Source organism: Peromyscus leucopus, chromosome 4, assembly GCF_004664715.2.
Source record: "Peromyscus leucopus breed LL Stock chromosome 4, UCI_PerLeu_2.1, whole genome shotgun sequence".
Taxonomy (NCBI): Eukaryota; Metazoa; Chordata; class Mammalia; order Rodentia; family Cricetidae; genus Peromyscus; species Peromyscus leucopus.
The window spans coordinates 103,617,402-103,634,698 of NC_051066.1; the positions used below are offsets into that span (position 1 = coordinate 103,617,402).

General features: G+C 43.8%; 1 protein-coding gene across 1 annotated transcript; it reads right to left on the bottom strand.

Moving 5' to 3' along the window:
* Positions 1-2,077: 2,077 nt before the first annotated feature.
* On the bottom strand, positions 2,078-13,701 carry LOC114709072 (zinc finger protein 135-like). The gene is made up of 5 exons (XM_028892712.2): positions 13,482-13,701; positions 12,698-12,786; positions 8,997-9,103; positions 7,863-7,950; positions 2,078-5,162 (listed from the first exon to the last, which is right to left on the bottom strand). The coding sequence occupies exon 5, from the start codon at positions 4,936-4,938 to the stop codon at positions 3,898-3,900; it is 1,041 nt and encodes a 346-aa protein (XP_028748545.1). The 5' UTR covers positions 4,939-5,162; positions 7,863-7,950; positions 8,997-9,103; positions 12,698-12,786; positions 13,482-13,701; the 3' UTR covers positions 2,078-3,897.
* Between the last annotated feature and the right edge of the window lie 3,596 nt (positions 13,702-17,297).

Consider the following 17,297-nt stretch of genomic DNA (forward strand, 5'->3'; position numbering starts at 1 on the left):
TGGAAGAGCAGTCAGTGCTCTTAACCTCTGAGCCATCTCTCCAGCCCCCAACAAATGGAGTTTTGCTATAGCAAACATTAAACATGCCTAAGCACCTTTGCAACTGGATAGTGGGGAAAGGCCAGAAGAGTTCTGAGGTACATGCAGAATGGGAAGGCTGTTCTGGTGAGGACTTAGATGGCAGTGAGGAATGTGGTGATATTTTATTTGTGCTTTAATAAATAAAGCTTGCCTGGAGATCAGAGGAAAAAGCCAGCCACAACACAGAAGTCAGGCAATGTTAGCACACGCCTTTAATCCTATCACTTGGCAGACAGGATCTCTGTGTGTTCAAGGCTACACTGGAAACAGAGCCAGGTGTGGTGGCACACATCTTAATCCAACACTAGTTAACCATGGAGGTCTGGAGGTCTGTAGAGACAGACAGGAAGTGACAGAGCTGGGCAGAAAGAGGAAGTGATGTAGCTGAACAGAGAGCAAATCAGATGGCAGAAGAGCAAGGCATATAGGCCTAAGTAGACAAGAAGTAACTCGCATTTGGAAGCTGCTGAGTTGGTGAGGTAAGTTTAGCTGTGACTTTCCCTATTTCCCTGATCTCTCTCAGGCTTTAACCCCTATATCCGACTCCGTGTTTTTTATTTAATAAGACCATTTAGAAATTCATCTACAGAGGAACATGTTCTTGGAACTAGAGATGACCTTTTTATGATGTTAGACTTGTATGATGAACACACTAGTGTTTTGTGGAAGGAAGACCTTGAGAGCGATGGAACTGGGTATAGAGCAGCAACTTCTAGATAAGGTACCGAAAGGGAAGAGTGGAGTCTCACTGCTTGTAGTTAAGATGTGCAATGGGGACAGATGAACTAATGCACTGGAATGTTAATCGAGAAGGAACGAGACTCTAAAGGTATGGGGGAAATTCTGCTCATGGGAAAACCCGAGAAAGTGTGCTAGGAAGAAAGTGCTAACACTGTGTCTGGACAGCCATTTGATGAGATGGTGGGTACAGTTCCCGGGCTAGTAAAGTGATGGGCGTAGCTCATAGATGAATTCAACTAGTTCATCTTGGTTTCAACAGGCAAGATGGCCTTCACTATAAACCCGACAGTTGAGACTGCCCTGCAGAGCCCGGCGGGTGGGGCTATCTGGCAGAGCCATAGAGGAAGGACTGTCACACTAACAGGTTCATCAGCTGTGAATCAAGCCAAAATGGATTATTCTCATATGTTACCATCTAGTGGAATTTGCTGGGTTTTGAGCTTGCTTGGCATCCATCACCTATTCCTTCATTTGCATTTCTATCCTTTGGTGTAGGAATGTCTGCCTTATGCCTGTCCTGCCATAGTATTTTAGAAGCACATAACTTAGTTAGTTTCACGGGAACATAGCTTAGGATGGATAATCAAGTATCTCAGTCATATCTGATTCAGGTGATAGACCAAACTTTGGACTTTAGACTTTACAGCTGGGGCTGGGATTCCAGACTCTGGAAATGGCTGGAGCAAATGTATGTATTTCATGCATGAACATGAATTAAGTGGGAAGGGGCAGGGATGGCATGACAAGGAATACATTTGGGTCTCCTTAAAAACTGTGCTGAAGGCCGAGCTCCTAGTGTAAACTGTATTTAGAAATAGGACTTCAAAGAGGTAATTAAGGCTAAGTGAGGTTTTTTTTTTTTTTTTTGGTTTTTCAAGACAGGGTTTCTCTGTGTAGCTTTGCGCCTTTCCTGGAACTCACTTGGTAGCCCAGGCTGGGCCTCGAACTCACAGAGATCCGCCTGCCTCTGCCTCCCGAGTGCTGGGATTAAAGGCGTGCGCCACCACCACCCGGCGCTAAGTGAGGTTTTAAGAGTAGGGTCCTAATCTAATGGGACTGATAACATAATGAGAGAAGTATCTCTATCTCTCACCCTGTACATTCACTAACAAAAGTTTGCATAAAGACATATCAAGAAGATAATCATAGCCGGGCAGTGGTGGCGATGCCTTTAATCCTAGCACTCAGGAAGCAGAGGCAGGCAGATGTCTGTGAGTTCAAGGCCATCCTAGTCTGCAAAGCAAGTTCCAGGGCAGTCAGAGTTACACAGAGAAACCCTGTCTCAAAAAACAAAAACAAACCGAGAGAGAGAAAGTCAGAATTCATCAAGAAGACAAGATGGTGCAGGCCTATAATACCAGCATGTGGGGAGGGGATGCAGGAGGATGGGGACCATCTTTAGCTACACAGAGAATCTGAAGCCAGCCTGGACTACATGCAACATAAGATCCTTATAAAACCAAAAAGGAAAGACAACTGCCTGTGAGTCAGAAGTCTGGCAGGAAATGGAGTCAGATGGCATCCTAATCTTAGACTCTTCACACTCCAGAACTCTGGGAGACACCGTCCTTGGACTACCTAATCTATGAGATTTTGTTTCAGCAGATCAAGGAGACTAATAGAAAAAATGAATTTAAAAAAATGAACAGTCTCAGAAACTTGTGAGACTACAACCAGAGCTAACGGCTCTGCCATCCAAATCCAGAAATGGAGACCAGGTAGGGTAGTGGGCTAAAAAATGTTATTCTGAAGAAATTGCACCAGGCTGAAAAATCTCCATGTTTGGTAAAGTTTCTAAACCTATGGATTGAAGCAGCCCAACAACTACAAAACAGTAATCCACACTGAGACATAGCACAAGGAAACCCGAAAGTAAAATAGCCACTTTCAAGTGATGTTTCCAATACTAACCTTCACCTTTTCAATTAAAAATGTGCATGTTCAAAGTCACCTGCCACTAGTCCAAGAGTATAATGGAGAAAGGCAAGCATATCAGTCTTCTCAAGGCTCTCACAGTCAATGCAATGTCAGTGCAAATCTACAATTACATTTTCTATGGCATTAAAAAAAATGCAAGGTACAAGCTACTTATAATTGAGGTAAATCTTTATAAATAAATATTCTCAGGTAACTCAGATAGTTTAAAACACACTGAACATATCAAAGGTCTCTTTTGTAAACTAACTAAGCTGTAAGTTTTCAGCCATGGGATTGAATGATTCCAAGTATACATCTTAAAAGCTAGACAGAAAGACAAAAAGCACAGAAGCAGGCCTCCATGCCAATATTCCTCAGCTTTAGGGGGAAGCTGCCCTCACGTGAGCTTTGAACAGAGCAGCCGTCAAGTCTACTATATTTTTCTGACTGTCAACACTAAGTTACTGCACCCATCACCCCTTAACTCTTTCCCCTGACCTTTCCATCTACTTCTTCCGTGTTCGTGTGCTTTAGGCTGAAGGACAACGGTTCTACCATTCCGGATCCTAGGCACGCTCATTGTGACTTCTCAGTCTTTTATTTCTGTTGCTAAAATGCCCACGTGTTTCCTTAGAACTTATTTCCTCAGTGTTCAGAGACTATCTAGCACGAGTAAGATGTCTTCTTTCCACAATGCTGTATCCTACTCTCAAGCATGTGGCAACGCACACATGCATTAGGACATTAGAAGAGAATTTCCTTTTGATGTCTTCCATCCAGGAATTATTTTAAAAATGTAAACCTTGGGGCTGGAGGGATGACTCAGCAGTTAAGAGCACCAGCTGCTTTTCCAAAGGACCCAGGTCTAACCCCCAACTTACATGGCAGCTTACCACTGTCTGTAACTCCTGTTCCAGGGGATCCGATGCCCTCACACAGACCTACATGTGGGCAAAACACCAATGTACATAAACTACAAATAAATTATTAAAAAAGAATAACTTTTAAAAAATTTAAAACCTTTCATAGCCTAAATGAGTTATGTCCCACATCAGCAGGTGCCTCAATAACTTATAAGATAATCATCTTAAATTTCTTTGTAGCCCTCATAACATATGGTAAATGCTCAACAAAAAATTCACTTTGAATGTCATACACTTATCCAGTATGGATTCTCTTTTGTTGGCCAAAGACTGAATGCTCACTGAAGGCTTGTCCATATGCCTTGCTTTCCCCTCCAGCATGAGTTTTCTGATGTTGAGAAAGAGATGAGCTCTGGCTAAAAGCTTTTCCACATTCTTTGCACATATAGGGTTTTTCTCCAGTGTGAGTTTTCTGGTGTTTCATAAGAGATGAGCTCTGGCTGAAAGCTTTTCCACAGTCCTTGCATTTGTAAGGCTTCTCTCCAGTGTGTGTTCTCTGATGACGAATAAGGGCTGAGCGGTCACTGAAGGCTTTGGTGCAGTCGCTGCACTTGTAGGGCTTCTCCCCAGTGTGAGTTCTTTGATGCTGAGTCAAGGCTGAACAGTAGCCGAAGGCCTTCCCACATTCACCACACTCATAAGGCCTCTCTCCAGTATGAGTTCTCTGGTGCTGAATAAGGCCTGAACGATCACTGAAAGCTCTGCCACATTCGTTACACTTGTAAGGTTTCTCTCCAGTGTGAATGACCTGATGCTGGGTTAGGAACGTGCTTTGACTGAAGGCCTTCCCACATTCATTACATTCATAAGGTTTCTCTCCAGTGTGAATTCGCTGGTGTTGAGTGAGGTATGAGCTCTGGTTAAAGGCCTTCCCACATTCATTGCATTCATAGGGTTTCTCTCCAGTGTGAATTATGTGATGCCGAATAAGGGCTGAGCGGTGACTGAAGGCCTTCCCACATTCATGACACTCATAGGGCTTCTCTCCAGTATGACTTCTCTGGTGTAGAGTAAGGTGTATGCTCTGGCTAAATGCTTTACCACATTCATGGCATTCATAGGGCTTTTCTCCTGTGTGAATTCTCTGATGCAAGACGAAGGCTGAGTAGTAACTGAAGGCTTTCTCACACTCGTTACATTTCCAAGGTTTCTTTCCTGCCCAAGTTTTCCCCTGTTTAATCATAGCTGAATTTTTAAAGTTCTTAAGCGAACCACAATTATGAAGTCTCTCTCCTTGGTGTTGAACAAGTAATGACCACTGACTAAAATTTCTCATAATTTCATCACATTGGAGGCTTCTCTTCACAGAAAGTCTCTTCTGAGGGACCAGCTCTCATATTGGGTGTTTTTCATGGTTTTCCCACTGGCTTTCTAAAGAGTCTTCACAGTCCCTGGACCCTTCCTCTGGAGAACTCTCCAGTAACACTCCAGGGGATGATTCCTCTTCAGAAAAATGCTTCTCTTGAGTTAGCTTCTTGCTTTCTGGCACTGTTTCCCACTCTGAAAGAAACAAATTACATACAAAGAGAAATAATAAAACAAACCAAAAATGCTTGCAGAAAACATAAACTGCAAAGTCCTCAGAGTCTTGTACTGTTGAAACGACGTGAAAAAATGGCTGACTGAGAAAAGATGCTGCGAAAAGGGAAGGGGTGAGAAGCCAGTCAACACTGCGTTAGTCAGCAAGGTATGGAATGAGGAACAGTAACAGAACCAGGCCAAGCAGTGGCGGCTTGAAATGACACACAAATAAAACAGGGTCTGGAGGGCACATGGATGAGATAAGAAAAAGCCTCTAGGGACTCACTCATTGTACCCACAGACTCACTGTACCCACAGACTCACTGTACCCACAGACTCAGACTCATTGTACCCACAGACTCATTGCACCCAGACTCATTGTACCCACAGACTCATTGTACCCCCAGACTCATTGTACCCAGACTCATTGTACTCACAGACTCATTGTACCCTCAGACTCACTGTACCCACAGACTCAGACTCACTGTACCCACAGACTCATTGTACCCACAGACTCATAGTACCCACAGACTCATTGTACCCACAGACTCATTGTACCCCCAGACTCACTTGTACCCACAGACTCACTGTACCCACAGACTCATTGTACCCACAGACTCATTGTACCCACAGACTCAGACTCATTGTACCCCCAGACTCATTGTACCCCCAGACTCACTGTACCCACAGAGCCCTTCACCGCTTACCTGAAGAAAGGCCACCTTTAGCCTCCCTTCTTGCTCTAATCTCTTCCCATGCTCTTATGTCCTAATTGTGACTAAAAACTAACCTTTCAAAATCAGTCCTCTTACACACACACACACACACACACACACACACACAGACACACACAGACACACAGACACACACACACACACACACACACTGGTTGTCACTGTTTCAAAATAAAACACAAATTCTAGAAGCTAGTATTCAATGTTGTATGGCTCTACCAATTCAAATGATTATAAAGCTTAGTAGTTAGAAAACACATGATAAACTCTGATTGCTTACTATCATCCCCAACCAGAAAATATACAAAGAACAAAACAGAATCACATTTTTTGAAAGAAAAAGAGCAGTGTGTGCAGAGCAGGTCACAGTTCCATTTGCTCAGATTGGTTCCCAGCATGTCAGGGTAGCTGTGTCAAAATCCTGATGTACTGATGAGAGTTCAAGGGGGGAGTTTCATTGCTAAAAATAGCTATAAATCCTCCCAGGCTTCTAAGTGTTATCACTTGGATACAGTTTGAATGTGGCCCCAAAGGTTCAGGTGCTAACTTGATAACTAGTGCAGCAGTGTTGGGTGGTAAAACCTTTAAGAAGTGAGGACTAGTGATATGTATTAGATGAGGGGGCAATGATTTTGGAAGGGTGTTTTGAGGAGTGAATTAATTCTTGCAGGAATGGGCTGTTGTAAAATGAGACTACCCTATATACCTGGTCCCTTCTGCACATGACCAGTTTCCTTTCTGTTTCTCTGCCACACTGTCATGCAGACACGGAAGCTCTGACCAGGGCCATTAAGATGTGACACAAAGCTCTTCATTTTCCAGAACTGTCAAAAGGAATTTCTTTTCTTACAAAGTACCTATCCTTGAACATTGTGCTATACCAACACAAAATAGGCTAATAAAGATGGTATTGAATATTCAGCCATGTCTCTAAATGTTATAAATTGCATACCACACTCTGCAAAGTGCCTGAAATCTTAAAGGACAAATAGGTAGAAAAAGATCAAAAGCAAATAGATGTCCAGGGAAATGAAGAAAGCTCTGAGTATCTGTAGAGATCTCATGATTAGTGGAGGATACTAAGAGACATGCCTATCTTCTGTTAAGGATTCAAGAGAAGTAAAAAAGTTTAGGCAGGAAAACTACAAAGACATTGGAAGAATGTAGAAAAATATAGCATTGGAAAAGTTAGCAACTCATTGAAGATCCCAGCAAAACAATGCTTCTTCAATTATACAAGGATACGGCCAAAGAAATATAAATTTGCTCATAATCTATTGTAGTAATCCATCTTGACAGAAGTAACATGACATCATTAAAAAACACTATAGTTAATCAATAGCATTCATTTGCTTAGCATATAGGGGGTGGCTGTTTAAACACTTTCTATCCCAGTTGAACCTCACCACAGTGAGTGAAGAGCTGTCGTTTCACAGCTGGAACACTTGACTCACAAAGAGGGTAACCCACTCTTTAAAGATCACAGAAATACTGACTACCTAAGATCAGCTGTGAACCCAGAAAACTGGTTTCAAAGTCTGTACCCTGAACCACGATGCCATGCTACCTCTGCTTGGATAGGGAAAACACAGAAACCAACCAATAATCAGTAGACTAAGACAGAAAAAAATCATTATACTGTAAATATAAAACATCATGTGAAAAACAACAGTCAGGTAATGTAGGAGGCACAGAGGTCTCTGCGCTCACAGACATGCATTAGGGAAACCAGGAGTATTAAACATAGAGGGTTGTCTCTTCAAAGGGAAAGATGTATAGCTTGTTTTTTGCCCAGAAGGCTGGGAGCAGAGATAGTTAACAGCCTGATGGCCTTTGCACTACCTGTGTGGCATTTCCATGGGTAGAGGCAATCCCAACAGGCTCCTCCACAAGCATTTACACGACCATCTGAGTTATATTCCCACTGTCTCCAAGAGTCACTCACCTGGACTGGCCGCTTTTGAGGCATCCCTCTCTAGTTCTTCCCTATGCTCCAACTGAGAGATCACATCAGGTTTGGAAATTCGGAAGCCCTGTTCACAAGGAAAGGAAAGGGGTCTGGTAAAGAGTGCCCTGATGGCTCCCTGGTCTTAAGGAAAGATGTGGGGAATGGGGAAGGAGGAGAGAAGGGGAGGGGTAGCTGGATTCTTCAACAGTGCTTAGAAGAAGAGAAGAAGGTAGAAAATGGTGCTGGAGAGATGGTTCAGAGGTTAAGGGCACCGACTCTCTCAGAGTCTGAGTTCAATCCAGCAACCACATGGCTCACAACCATCTGTAATGAGTCTGCCCTTTTCTGTATATATAATAAATACATAAATCTAAAAAAAAAAAAAAAAGAAGAAGAAAGAAAAAGGATATGGATTTGGTAGTACTATTGCTGTGATGAAACACCATACCAAAGCAACTTGGAAGAAGTTTATTTGGCTTACATTTCCACATCACTATTAATCCCTAAGGAATCAGACGGAACTCAAACAGGGCAGAACTGGAGGCAGAACTGACACAGAGACATGGAAGGGTGCTGCTTCCTGGCTTGTTCCTCATGGCTTGCTCAACTTGCTTTCTTATAAACCCAAGACCACCAGCCCAAAGACGGCCCCACCCACAGTGGGCGGGGTCCTCCTTCATTAATCACTAATTAAGAAAATGCCTTACAGCCAGATCTTATGGGGGGCATTTTTTCCATTGAGGTTCCCTCCTTTCAGATGACTCTAGCTTGTGTTGAGTTTACATAAAACTAGCCAACAGAGGGTTTATTTCAGTTCAGAACCATCAAATCACTCATTTTTTAACCTCACTATAAAAATAAATACCTATTCTCTTAAGAGTTTCTTCACCAGAGCTTTGTCTTGATCTCCATGCCTAGGGAGTAGGAAAGGGTACTTACTATAGAATATAATATATAGGCTACAATAATTCTAAAAGCAGTCAAAGTAGAACCAGAAGCAAAAAGAAGGACCTCTGTCAGGCCTTACAAAAGACTGAGAATCTTTGGAACTAAGAGCCTCAGAGCTCCTAGAAACCCCGGCAGTAAGGTGCTGAGCTAGGTAACTCACAGGGAGAGGGGCACCATCCTTACCCAGCAACACCAGATTCCTGCACTTCTTAGACACATCTCCCTGAGCAGGGTTCAGCTTTCCCCACTGGGTGAGAGAGAGCCTCAGCCATATTCTTGATCAGCAAGTCCTGAAAAGCCAAACACACCAATGCTTACTAATGGCCTCCAGCCAGAGACTCCCCCTCCCCAGAAAGAACCACTGATGGTAGAGGAGGGTGACAGGAAGGGTAGACAAAATGACTCTCACGTCCCTTTCCACATTAAGACTCTTGGGCACATTTGTGCTCCACAGGTTTGGTTTTTTTATCATTTTGCATCAGAGTTCCTGTTACCTATAGGAAGTACCTTCCAATTCAAAACCTGAAGGCATGGAGTTTCTAGTTTCTGTGTTGTTGAATTAAAGAACTGTGGAGCTGCTTACTATGTATCCAGGGAGAGGGCCAAAAAGTATCACACTTTCTTTGCAGTATGTTTTTTTGTTTTTTTTTTTTTTTTTTTTTTTTTTTTTGTTTTTCCAGACAGGGTTTCTCTGTGTAGCTTTGCGCTTTCCTGAACTCACTTGTAGCCAGCTGCTCAACTCACAGAGATCCCCTGCCTCTGCCTCCGAGTGCTGGGATTAAAGGCGTGCACCACCACCACCCAGCTGCAGTATGGTTTTTAAAACACAGGGAGTTCACAAAGGAGAAAGTGCTTCTCTCTTTAGTTTTTCTTTCCCAGTCCATTATATGTTAAAAATTAACATGTTTGCCAGGCAGTGGTGGCGCACGACCTTTAATCCTAGCACTAGGGAGGCAGAAGTAGGTTAATCTCTGTGAGTTCGAGGCCAGCCTGGTCTACAGCGGAGTTCTAGGACAGTTCCAAGGCTACACAGAGAACCCCTGTCTCAAAAAAAAAAACCATACATATAAATAGATGAACAAACATGTTTGCTGCATGTGCTACAGAATATGGATTTACTCAAACTTAAATAACCATGAATGCTCCTGTCATTTTCCACAAAGCACTGATAAGCAGGGCCTGGTCCCACATTGACTCTTCTTCCTGCACTCATCCTTCTAAGTCCCCAGTCGGTGGCTGCCATTCAGCTGTTGGAAATGTGTGTCACACTGCCTTGTGCAGCTTGATGTATGCCGCTTCCTATTCCTGAGGGCTTTCCCTGCTCCATCCTTTCAGCTATTTGACTCCTACTCACACCAGATCTCACTGACTGCTACTCACACCAGATCTCACTGAGTGCTACTCACACCAGCTCTCACTTGACCACTACTCACATCAGATTGCACCTGACCACTACTCACACCAGCTCTCACTGACCGCTACTCACACCAGCTCTCACCTGACCACTACTCACACCAGATCTCACCTGACCACTACTCACACCAGATCTCATCTGACCACTACTCACACCAGCTCTCACCTGACCACTACTCACACCAGCTCTCACTGACCACTACTCACACCAGCTCTCACTGACCACTACTCACACCAGATCTCACCTGACCACTACTCACACCAGATCTCACCTGACCACTACTCACACCAGATCTCACCTGACCACTACTCACACCAGCTCTCACTGACCACTACTCACACCAGCTCTCACTGACCGCTACTCACACCAGATCTCACCTGACCACTACTCACACTAGATCTCACTTGACCGCTACTCACACCAGCTCTCACCTGACCGCTACTCACATCAGCTCTCACCTGACCGCTACTCACACCAGATCTCATCTGACTGCTACGCACACCAGCTCTCACCTGACTGCTACTCACACCAGATCTCACTTCAGTTTTCCTCCGCAGACAGCCTTGCCTCCTGGGTTGCAGCATCACACTCATTCTCTTTCCTTAAGTCACATGCATAGAAAGGACTTTAGGATTCATGTCTGATTGTCTTGTTGCTTTCTTTTTAAATTTTATGTATGAGTATTTTGATGACATGTATATATTTGCCCAGTGCCTGAGGAGGCTAGTAAAGGATATCGGATCTAGAACTGGAGTTATTGACAAAGATGTGGGCTGCCATGTGGATGCTGGGAACCAAACCCAGGTACCCTGCAAGAATAGCAAGTACTGTTAACCACTAAGTCTCTCTCCAGCCCTCTGAACTGAAGTTTTATGGCATCTACCATCATCGGCAACTATATACTTGGTTTGATGTTTCCCAGAAGCTGGGTATGATATGGACAAGCTGTGCCAGCACCTATACAAAAGGACTGCCAGTCTTCCAGATTCTACAGAGATATCCTTATTATTTTGCTGTGGGATGGTCTGTATGTCAAATTGCTCTGATTGGTCAATAAATAAAACACTGATTGGCAGTGGCAGGCAGAAGTAGGTGGGACAGGAGAGAGGAGTTCTGGGAAGCAGAGGCTGAGGCGGAGAGACACTGCAGCCACCGCCATGACCGCAGCATGTGAAACCGGTAAGCCACCGGCCACGTGGCAAGGTATAGATTTATAGAAATGGATTAATTTAAGCTATAAGAACAGTTAGCAAGAAGCCTGCCACGGCCATACAGTTTGTAAGCAAGATAAGTCTCTGTGTTTACTTGGTTGGGTCTGAGTAGCTGTGGAACTGCGGGTGACAAAGATTTGTCCTGACTGTGGGCAAGGCAGGAAAACTCTAGCTACATTATTTCTTTCCAATCAGTTATGGCACGTTTGATATTGCTGGGACTCTGAAAATGTTCACACGGCCTATGCAGCTTTGGAGTAAGACACAGTATAGGTTTTTTCCCCTGTGGTCTGGCTATATAACACATCCTCTTTAGACATTAACTCATCCCACAATGACACACACTCCTTGATCTCTCCAATCACTTATAGACACCTTTCCTCCAAACAAAGCTCTTCTCTCTTAAAATACCCCTGTATTCTACTTTCCAACTACCAACTACCTTCCTTGGTTTTTCAAAATGAACTTTTATCTTAAACCCCTTTCAAATAGTCTAGTTGATGGACATCCTCCAGGGTCATTAATAACTTGTCAGAGACAATAATTCCTGCATTTAAAATACATATTTATAAATGTGTTCCTTTGTAGAGACCCACAGTGGGTTCCTAGTGAGAACTTACTCAGGGTCCGAGAGGCTGAGCCTGCTTTACCCAGCAGGGCTGCATAAGGGATGATTTGACCATGGGTGTAGTTACCAGGTGTTTGGAAGGGTCTACACTTGGCTGTGTGGTGTGCTTTGATCTAGCAAGGGGGAGGTCTTCCCCCCCACCCTGGCATTGTTATTTAAAAAAAAAAGCCCCTTTGAAGAGAAAGACGGGGCTGGTGGATTTTGATCCAGGTCCTCCCGAAGCTATCCTGTGTTTCTGTCTGTCTCCTCTCTGCTATCTTTCTACCTAAAAGTTTCTTATCCCTCTCTCCTCTCATCCTTTAAAAGATGGGAGCTGGCCTCCCACATTCCTTCATGCTGTTTATGTATCTATAGTCTCCTGCTTCAGCAAACACCATGAGACAGGGTGTGTGGCTGTTAGTACTCTGCATCTCACACAGCCATTTACAGTAGTGAGTGGCTAGAACATGCACAGTAAAGTGGATGGCCAAGAAGCAATACTGGGAAGGAAAGTTCTAAGTGAGGAACATTTCCTGTAAGGTTCATTACTCAGTCTCTCAGGATGACCCCAGTGGTCTAGCAAATAGGGCAGAGCAAGTTTTAAGAAGAGAAGAAAACATACGCATGCGAAGAAAAGAACCTATAGACTTACCCGAGTCCCAAGAGTTGGGAACACATTGGTTATGCCATTTTCTTTTGGTTTTCCAGCACTGGGAGAAGGGGAATCCTCAGAAAGGGAGCCTAGAAGTGGAGAACAGGAGCCATGGCAATTAGTTCAGCCCCAGGCACTAGATACCTTGCCTAAAGTTAATACGGGACAATCGCGTAACACTCCCGATACAAGACAGCTAATATGGATTTCTATCTCAGGTTCCTCCTGTACACCTTTGCACTTACTAAAGTAGAACTCTGCTATGAGAATCTGAAAACATTATACAAGTATATAGTTCTCTTTCATCTGCTTAGTCAGAATAATAAAGATCTCCGTGCGTAGACCCGTGCCTCACTTAATGATTCATCTCTGTTGTTCTCCAGGCTCAAGGGATAAGTGAAGACGGAATTAGTTTTATTCTTTTTGACCACTCACTGGCTTTTTAGATGCAATTTGTGTGGAAACATCCAAAGCATTTAAAATCCAAAAACAATTAAAACCCCAAACCCAAACAAAAAGAATTCTAAATAAAACCTGGGAGTTTTTAAATCCCCGCTTTTCCTATCTGCCAAAATGGGTTAGTCTCTTTCCTTACAGAGTTCCCGCCAAGACAAAAGCCAGTCGGTGTCAGAAGCCGAATTGTCAAAGTGGTGGGTTTTAGGGAGGGCTGGCTGCCCGCCATCGAGACGACCAATGGACGTAGCTGGCTTTCCCTCAGAACCTCAATGCGGGACCCAGAAACTGGAAGCCACGGGCTCCCTCCGCTTTACTCACAGCGCCTCACCTTGGACCGGGCTCCACCGAGGCTGTCTAACCGCCTGCGCCCTGCTGCCCGCCGGGGAAGGGCGTGAGTATGCCGCTAGGGTGCAGCTAGAGGCAGGGCGCACCCGGATCCTTCAGCGTGGTCCGCAAACTCTGGGGGACCGGGCTCGGCCTTCCATGCCAAGCTGTCCTCTCACCGCCTGCAAAGGTACCTGAGACCCCCGGGCCGAGCCGCGCCAGCTGGCTGCTCAACTGAACTACAACTCCCAGAATTCCTCTGCACATAGCGCCTCGACTCCGCACGCCGCTTCCCAGAGGACCTCGCGGGGGCTCCTTCTTCTACTCCGGCACCAGCGCTAAACCTTCTCAATTTCGCACGGCTCATGCACGTGTTCCCGCACTGCTTCCAGTCCGCCCCTCGACGCAGGCGTCGTGCTCTCAGCGCACCAAACCGCGTGCCGCGGGACCCTCGTTCTGGGTGACTGTATCCTGGAGGATCGCGCCCCTGACCCGTGCAGGCTGCCCATTTTTCCGCTTTAAGGGGAAATGCCTGGATGCCCCCCCCACCGGTTGTTTGCCTAGACCAAGCTTTCACTTTTTTATTTTTAATTTTAAAAACACATTTATTTATTTTTATTTATTTATTTATTTATTTATTTATTTATTTATTTATTTATTTATTTATTTATTTGGAGGTATGGCACAAAGTGCATGTGGAGGTCAAAAGAAAACTTGCTGGAGTAGGTTGTCCCTCCACCGTCTATATGAGTCCAGCTTGGTGGCAGGCACTTTTATAAAACCACTGTGCCAAAGCTTGTAACTGGGAACTGATACTTGTGAAATGACTAAGGTCCCAACTTTGTGTCTGCCTAGACACTTCTCAGCCTCTCACCCACGTTGGTGATGCTTTTAGGACTGTCCGTGACCTGGACCATGGCCCAGATGTGTTTGTAGTGTCTGGAAGATACTGCTGAACTCTACAAAGAAAGCAGATATTACTAGGCCCGGATTCCCTCAGTAATGTAACATTAAACTCTCCCTCCGCCAGCACTGATGTTGTTGTGGCTTTGTCTTTAAAAAAAAGCTATACCTCTGAGCTTGGACACCAAGAGACTTCAGAGGCACAAGCTCACTCTTTGGCCATTAACAAAAGGACTCAAAACTTTTTTTTTTTTTTTTTTAAATGTATTCATTATGTATACAGTGTTCTGCCTGCATGTGTGCCTGCTGGCCAGAAGAGGGCACCAGATCTCATTATAGATGGTTGTGAGCCACCATGTGGTTGCTGGGAATTGAACTCAGGACCTTTAAAGAGCAACCAGAGCTCTTAACCGCTGAGCCATCTTTCCAGGCCAGAACCCAAAACTTTTAATTGGCTTAATTAGTGTGGCTGTCAATAGCTAGCTCAGATGGATCATTTCAGTTGCCCTTGCTTGAAAAAGGTAGTAATTCGGGGATAAGTGTGTGTGTGTGTGTGTGTGTGTGTGTGTGTGTGTGTGTGTGTGTGCGCGCGCGCAGATTTATTTGGAAAGCTGGCAAACAAAGGAAAGTGGAAGCTATGGCCAGTGAAGACTGTCTTATCTGGGAATTGCAAGGCTTGTGTGTGGAGGCTTATATACAGAGGAGATGAGAGGCACCAAAGCAGTGATATATTTGGGGTGGTCTCCACTCCCCAAATTAATGACTACTAAAATGAAGTCAAAGCAAGTGGAGCCAGACAGGGCTTGTTTAGGTCGTCTTGGTGACAGAGCTGCTGTAACAGGGACAGAGATTTACCTCAGTTTATATGATGTAATTAAAAATGCTGTGCCTGGCTGTTCTGAGTAAGGAAACATGGATTTTCAATGCTACAAATGACCTCAACTCAGAAATGGCTAGGTTCCAACAAGTGTTACTGAACTGTACTACCATTAACCACACTGGAGTGGCCAAGGTAACCCTTTCTTGTCCTGGCTCCTACTTTTCAGCCCCTACTCCTTGAATAGTCATTTCTGCCTTTGTCAACGTGATGGTTAACATTACATTTAAGGTTTAGACTTACTATGCTTGAGAGATCAAAAAGAAAAAAAAAATTCCTCCAACATTTAAGCCCCTAACTTATACAGGCTATACCCTAGCAGCCCACTTCTTTCTAGACATTGAAAACTATTCTTAAATTGGCTGATTTTGTAAAATTTGCTGTTTTAGCAAGATAGTAGGTCACAAGAGTAACTGCTATTTCTGCTTTTGTAATCAAACTTGCTTACTCTATTAAAAAAGATTACTAGGACAACTGCAAGACATTTATGTTGAAAACTAGACCCTGCCTACATGTAGACAAAATATATGTCATCTTGTGAGTTTTGCTTTTATAAGCCCTGGGCTGTTATAGCTAGGTACTGCATCTTGGGAATGCTCTTAGGTGCAGTCCTGGCCCCACATGGACTCCAGTATCTTAAATCAAAAGCCTCTTCTTATTAAAGTTTATTTATTGTCATAGTAAATCTCTGAGCAACCCCAGACCCTTAACATCACCACATTCAAGACTTTTCCTTGATCCAGACCATGGCCCAGTTGTATAACCAAAACAACTGTGTTCTACTAAAACAGATGTTACCAGGTTCCCCTGACCTATACCTGACAATGGTATCATTATGGGTTTTGCCCACATTGTATACCAGGACTTCAGTGCCGAGAGTTCTTTGGGGACAAGAGCCTCCTCTTGGTCACTGCTGATAAAGGACTGAAATTAGGGTTTATATGCATGGTAGTTTGCTACTTTCTCCCCTGAACTATATCAATATATAACTATATATAACAATATATAACTATGCATAACAATATATAACTATGTATATATAAAACTATATATAACGATATATAACTATATATATAACTACATATATAACTATGTAAGTATATATAATAAAATATAACAATATATAACTGTAACAATATACCTACAAGAGCTCTGGGACTCTGTAGATGGTGAATCTTCAGCTAGCGTATTCTCATCTATCTTCCTACAGGAAACTAGCCAATTTGATAGCCAGTTTATATTTACAGAAGAAAAAATTTGATCTACCCATGTATCTGGGAACAAACCATAATGTCAAATGCCATTTCTTCAATGGCCAAATCTTAGATCTAGTGCTTCTTAGATTAAAACTCCCTTTTCTCATTATTTCTCTTCCTGTCAGTGGGCTGAGAACAAAAGTGCTTCTTAGGAGTTCCACGCGTCCTTCTCCATGCTGGCTGGACCACAAACAAGTTGTCAGGGTTCACGCGCATAAACATGGCAAACCAACGAGACAGAGTGGAAGTGTTACCAGTCTGGGAAAAATATCATTAAACCAGGCCTTATCACTTACTGCCCCCCTCAACCCCCCCCCCCCCCAAAAAAAAAAGTAAGAAAAGTAAAAAGTCAGTCAGATGTAAACAAATAAATAAAAAGAAGTCAGATGTAAAAGCTGTCTTTGGGTATGGGAGGTAGTAGCTGTGGGCTATAAAGGGGAAAGAACAAAGGGAAAACTGCAGGTCTGCACAGCTAGTGACCACAGGTTGCAAACTCATTGACCAATAGCGTGGGCTGACGGCAGGGTCTTACAAGCACCAGAGATTGCTGTCGCTTCTGAGAGTGCAGAGCAACTTTACAAAAGGAAGCTATGAGCTGACCTCCCCACCGTTTTCAGTCACTTTCCCCAAAAGTCCATCAGGATTCTGGATTTGCCCCAATCTGAGCTCACTGATAATGGCAGTGTCTTAAACAAATACAATACTCAATACTCAATTTGTTCAAACAAGGAAAGACGCAGAACTCTCAGAGTCAAAAGACAAGTGTGCCAATAGTCCTCTTTAG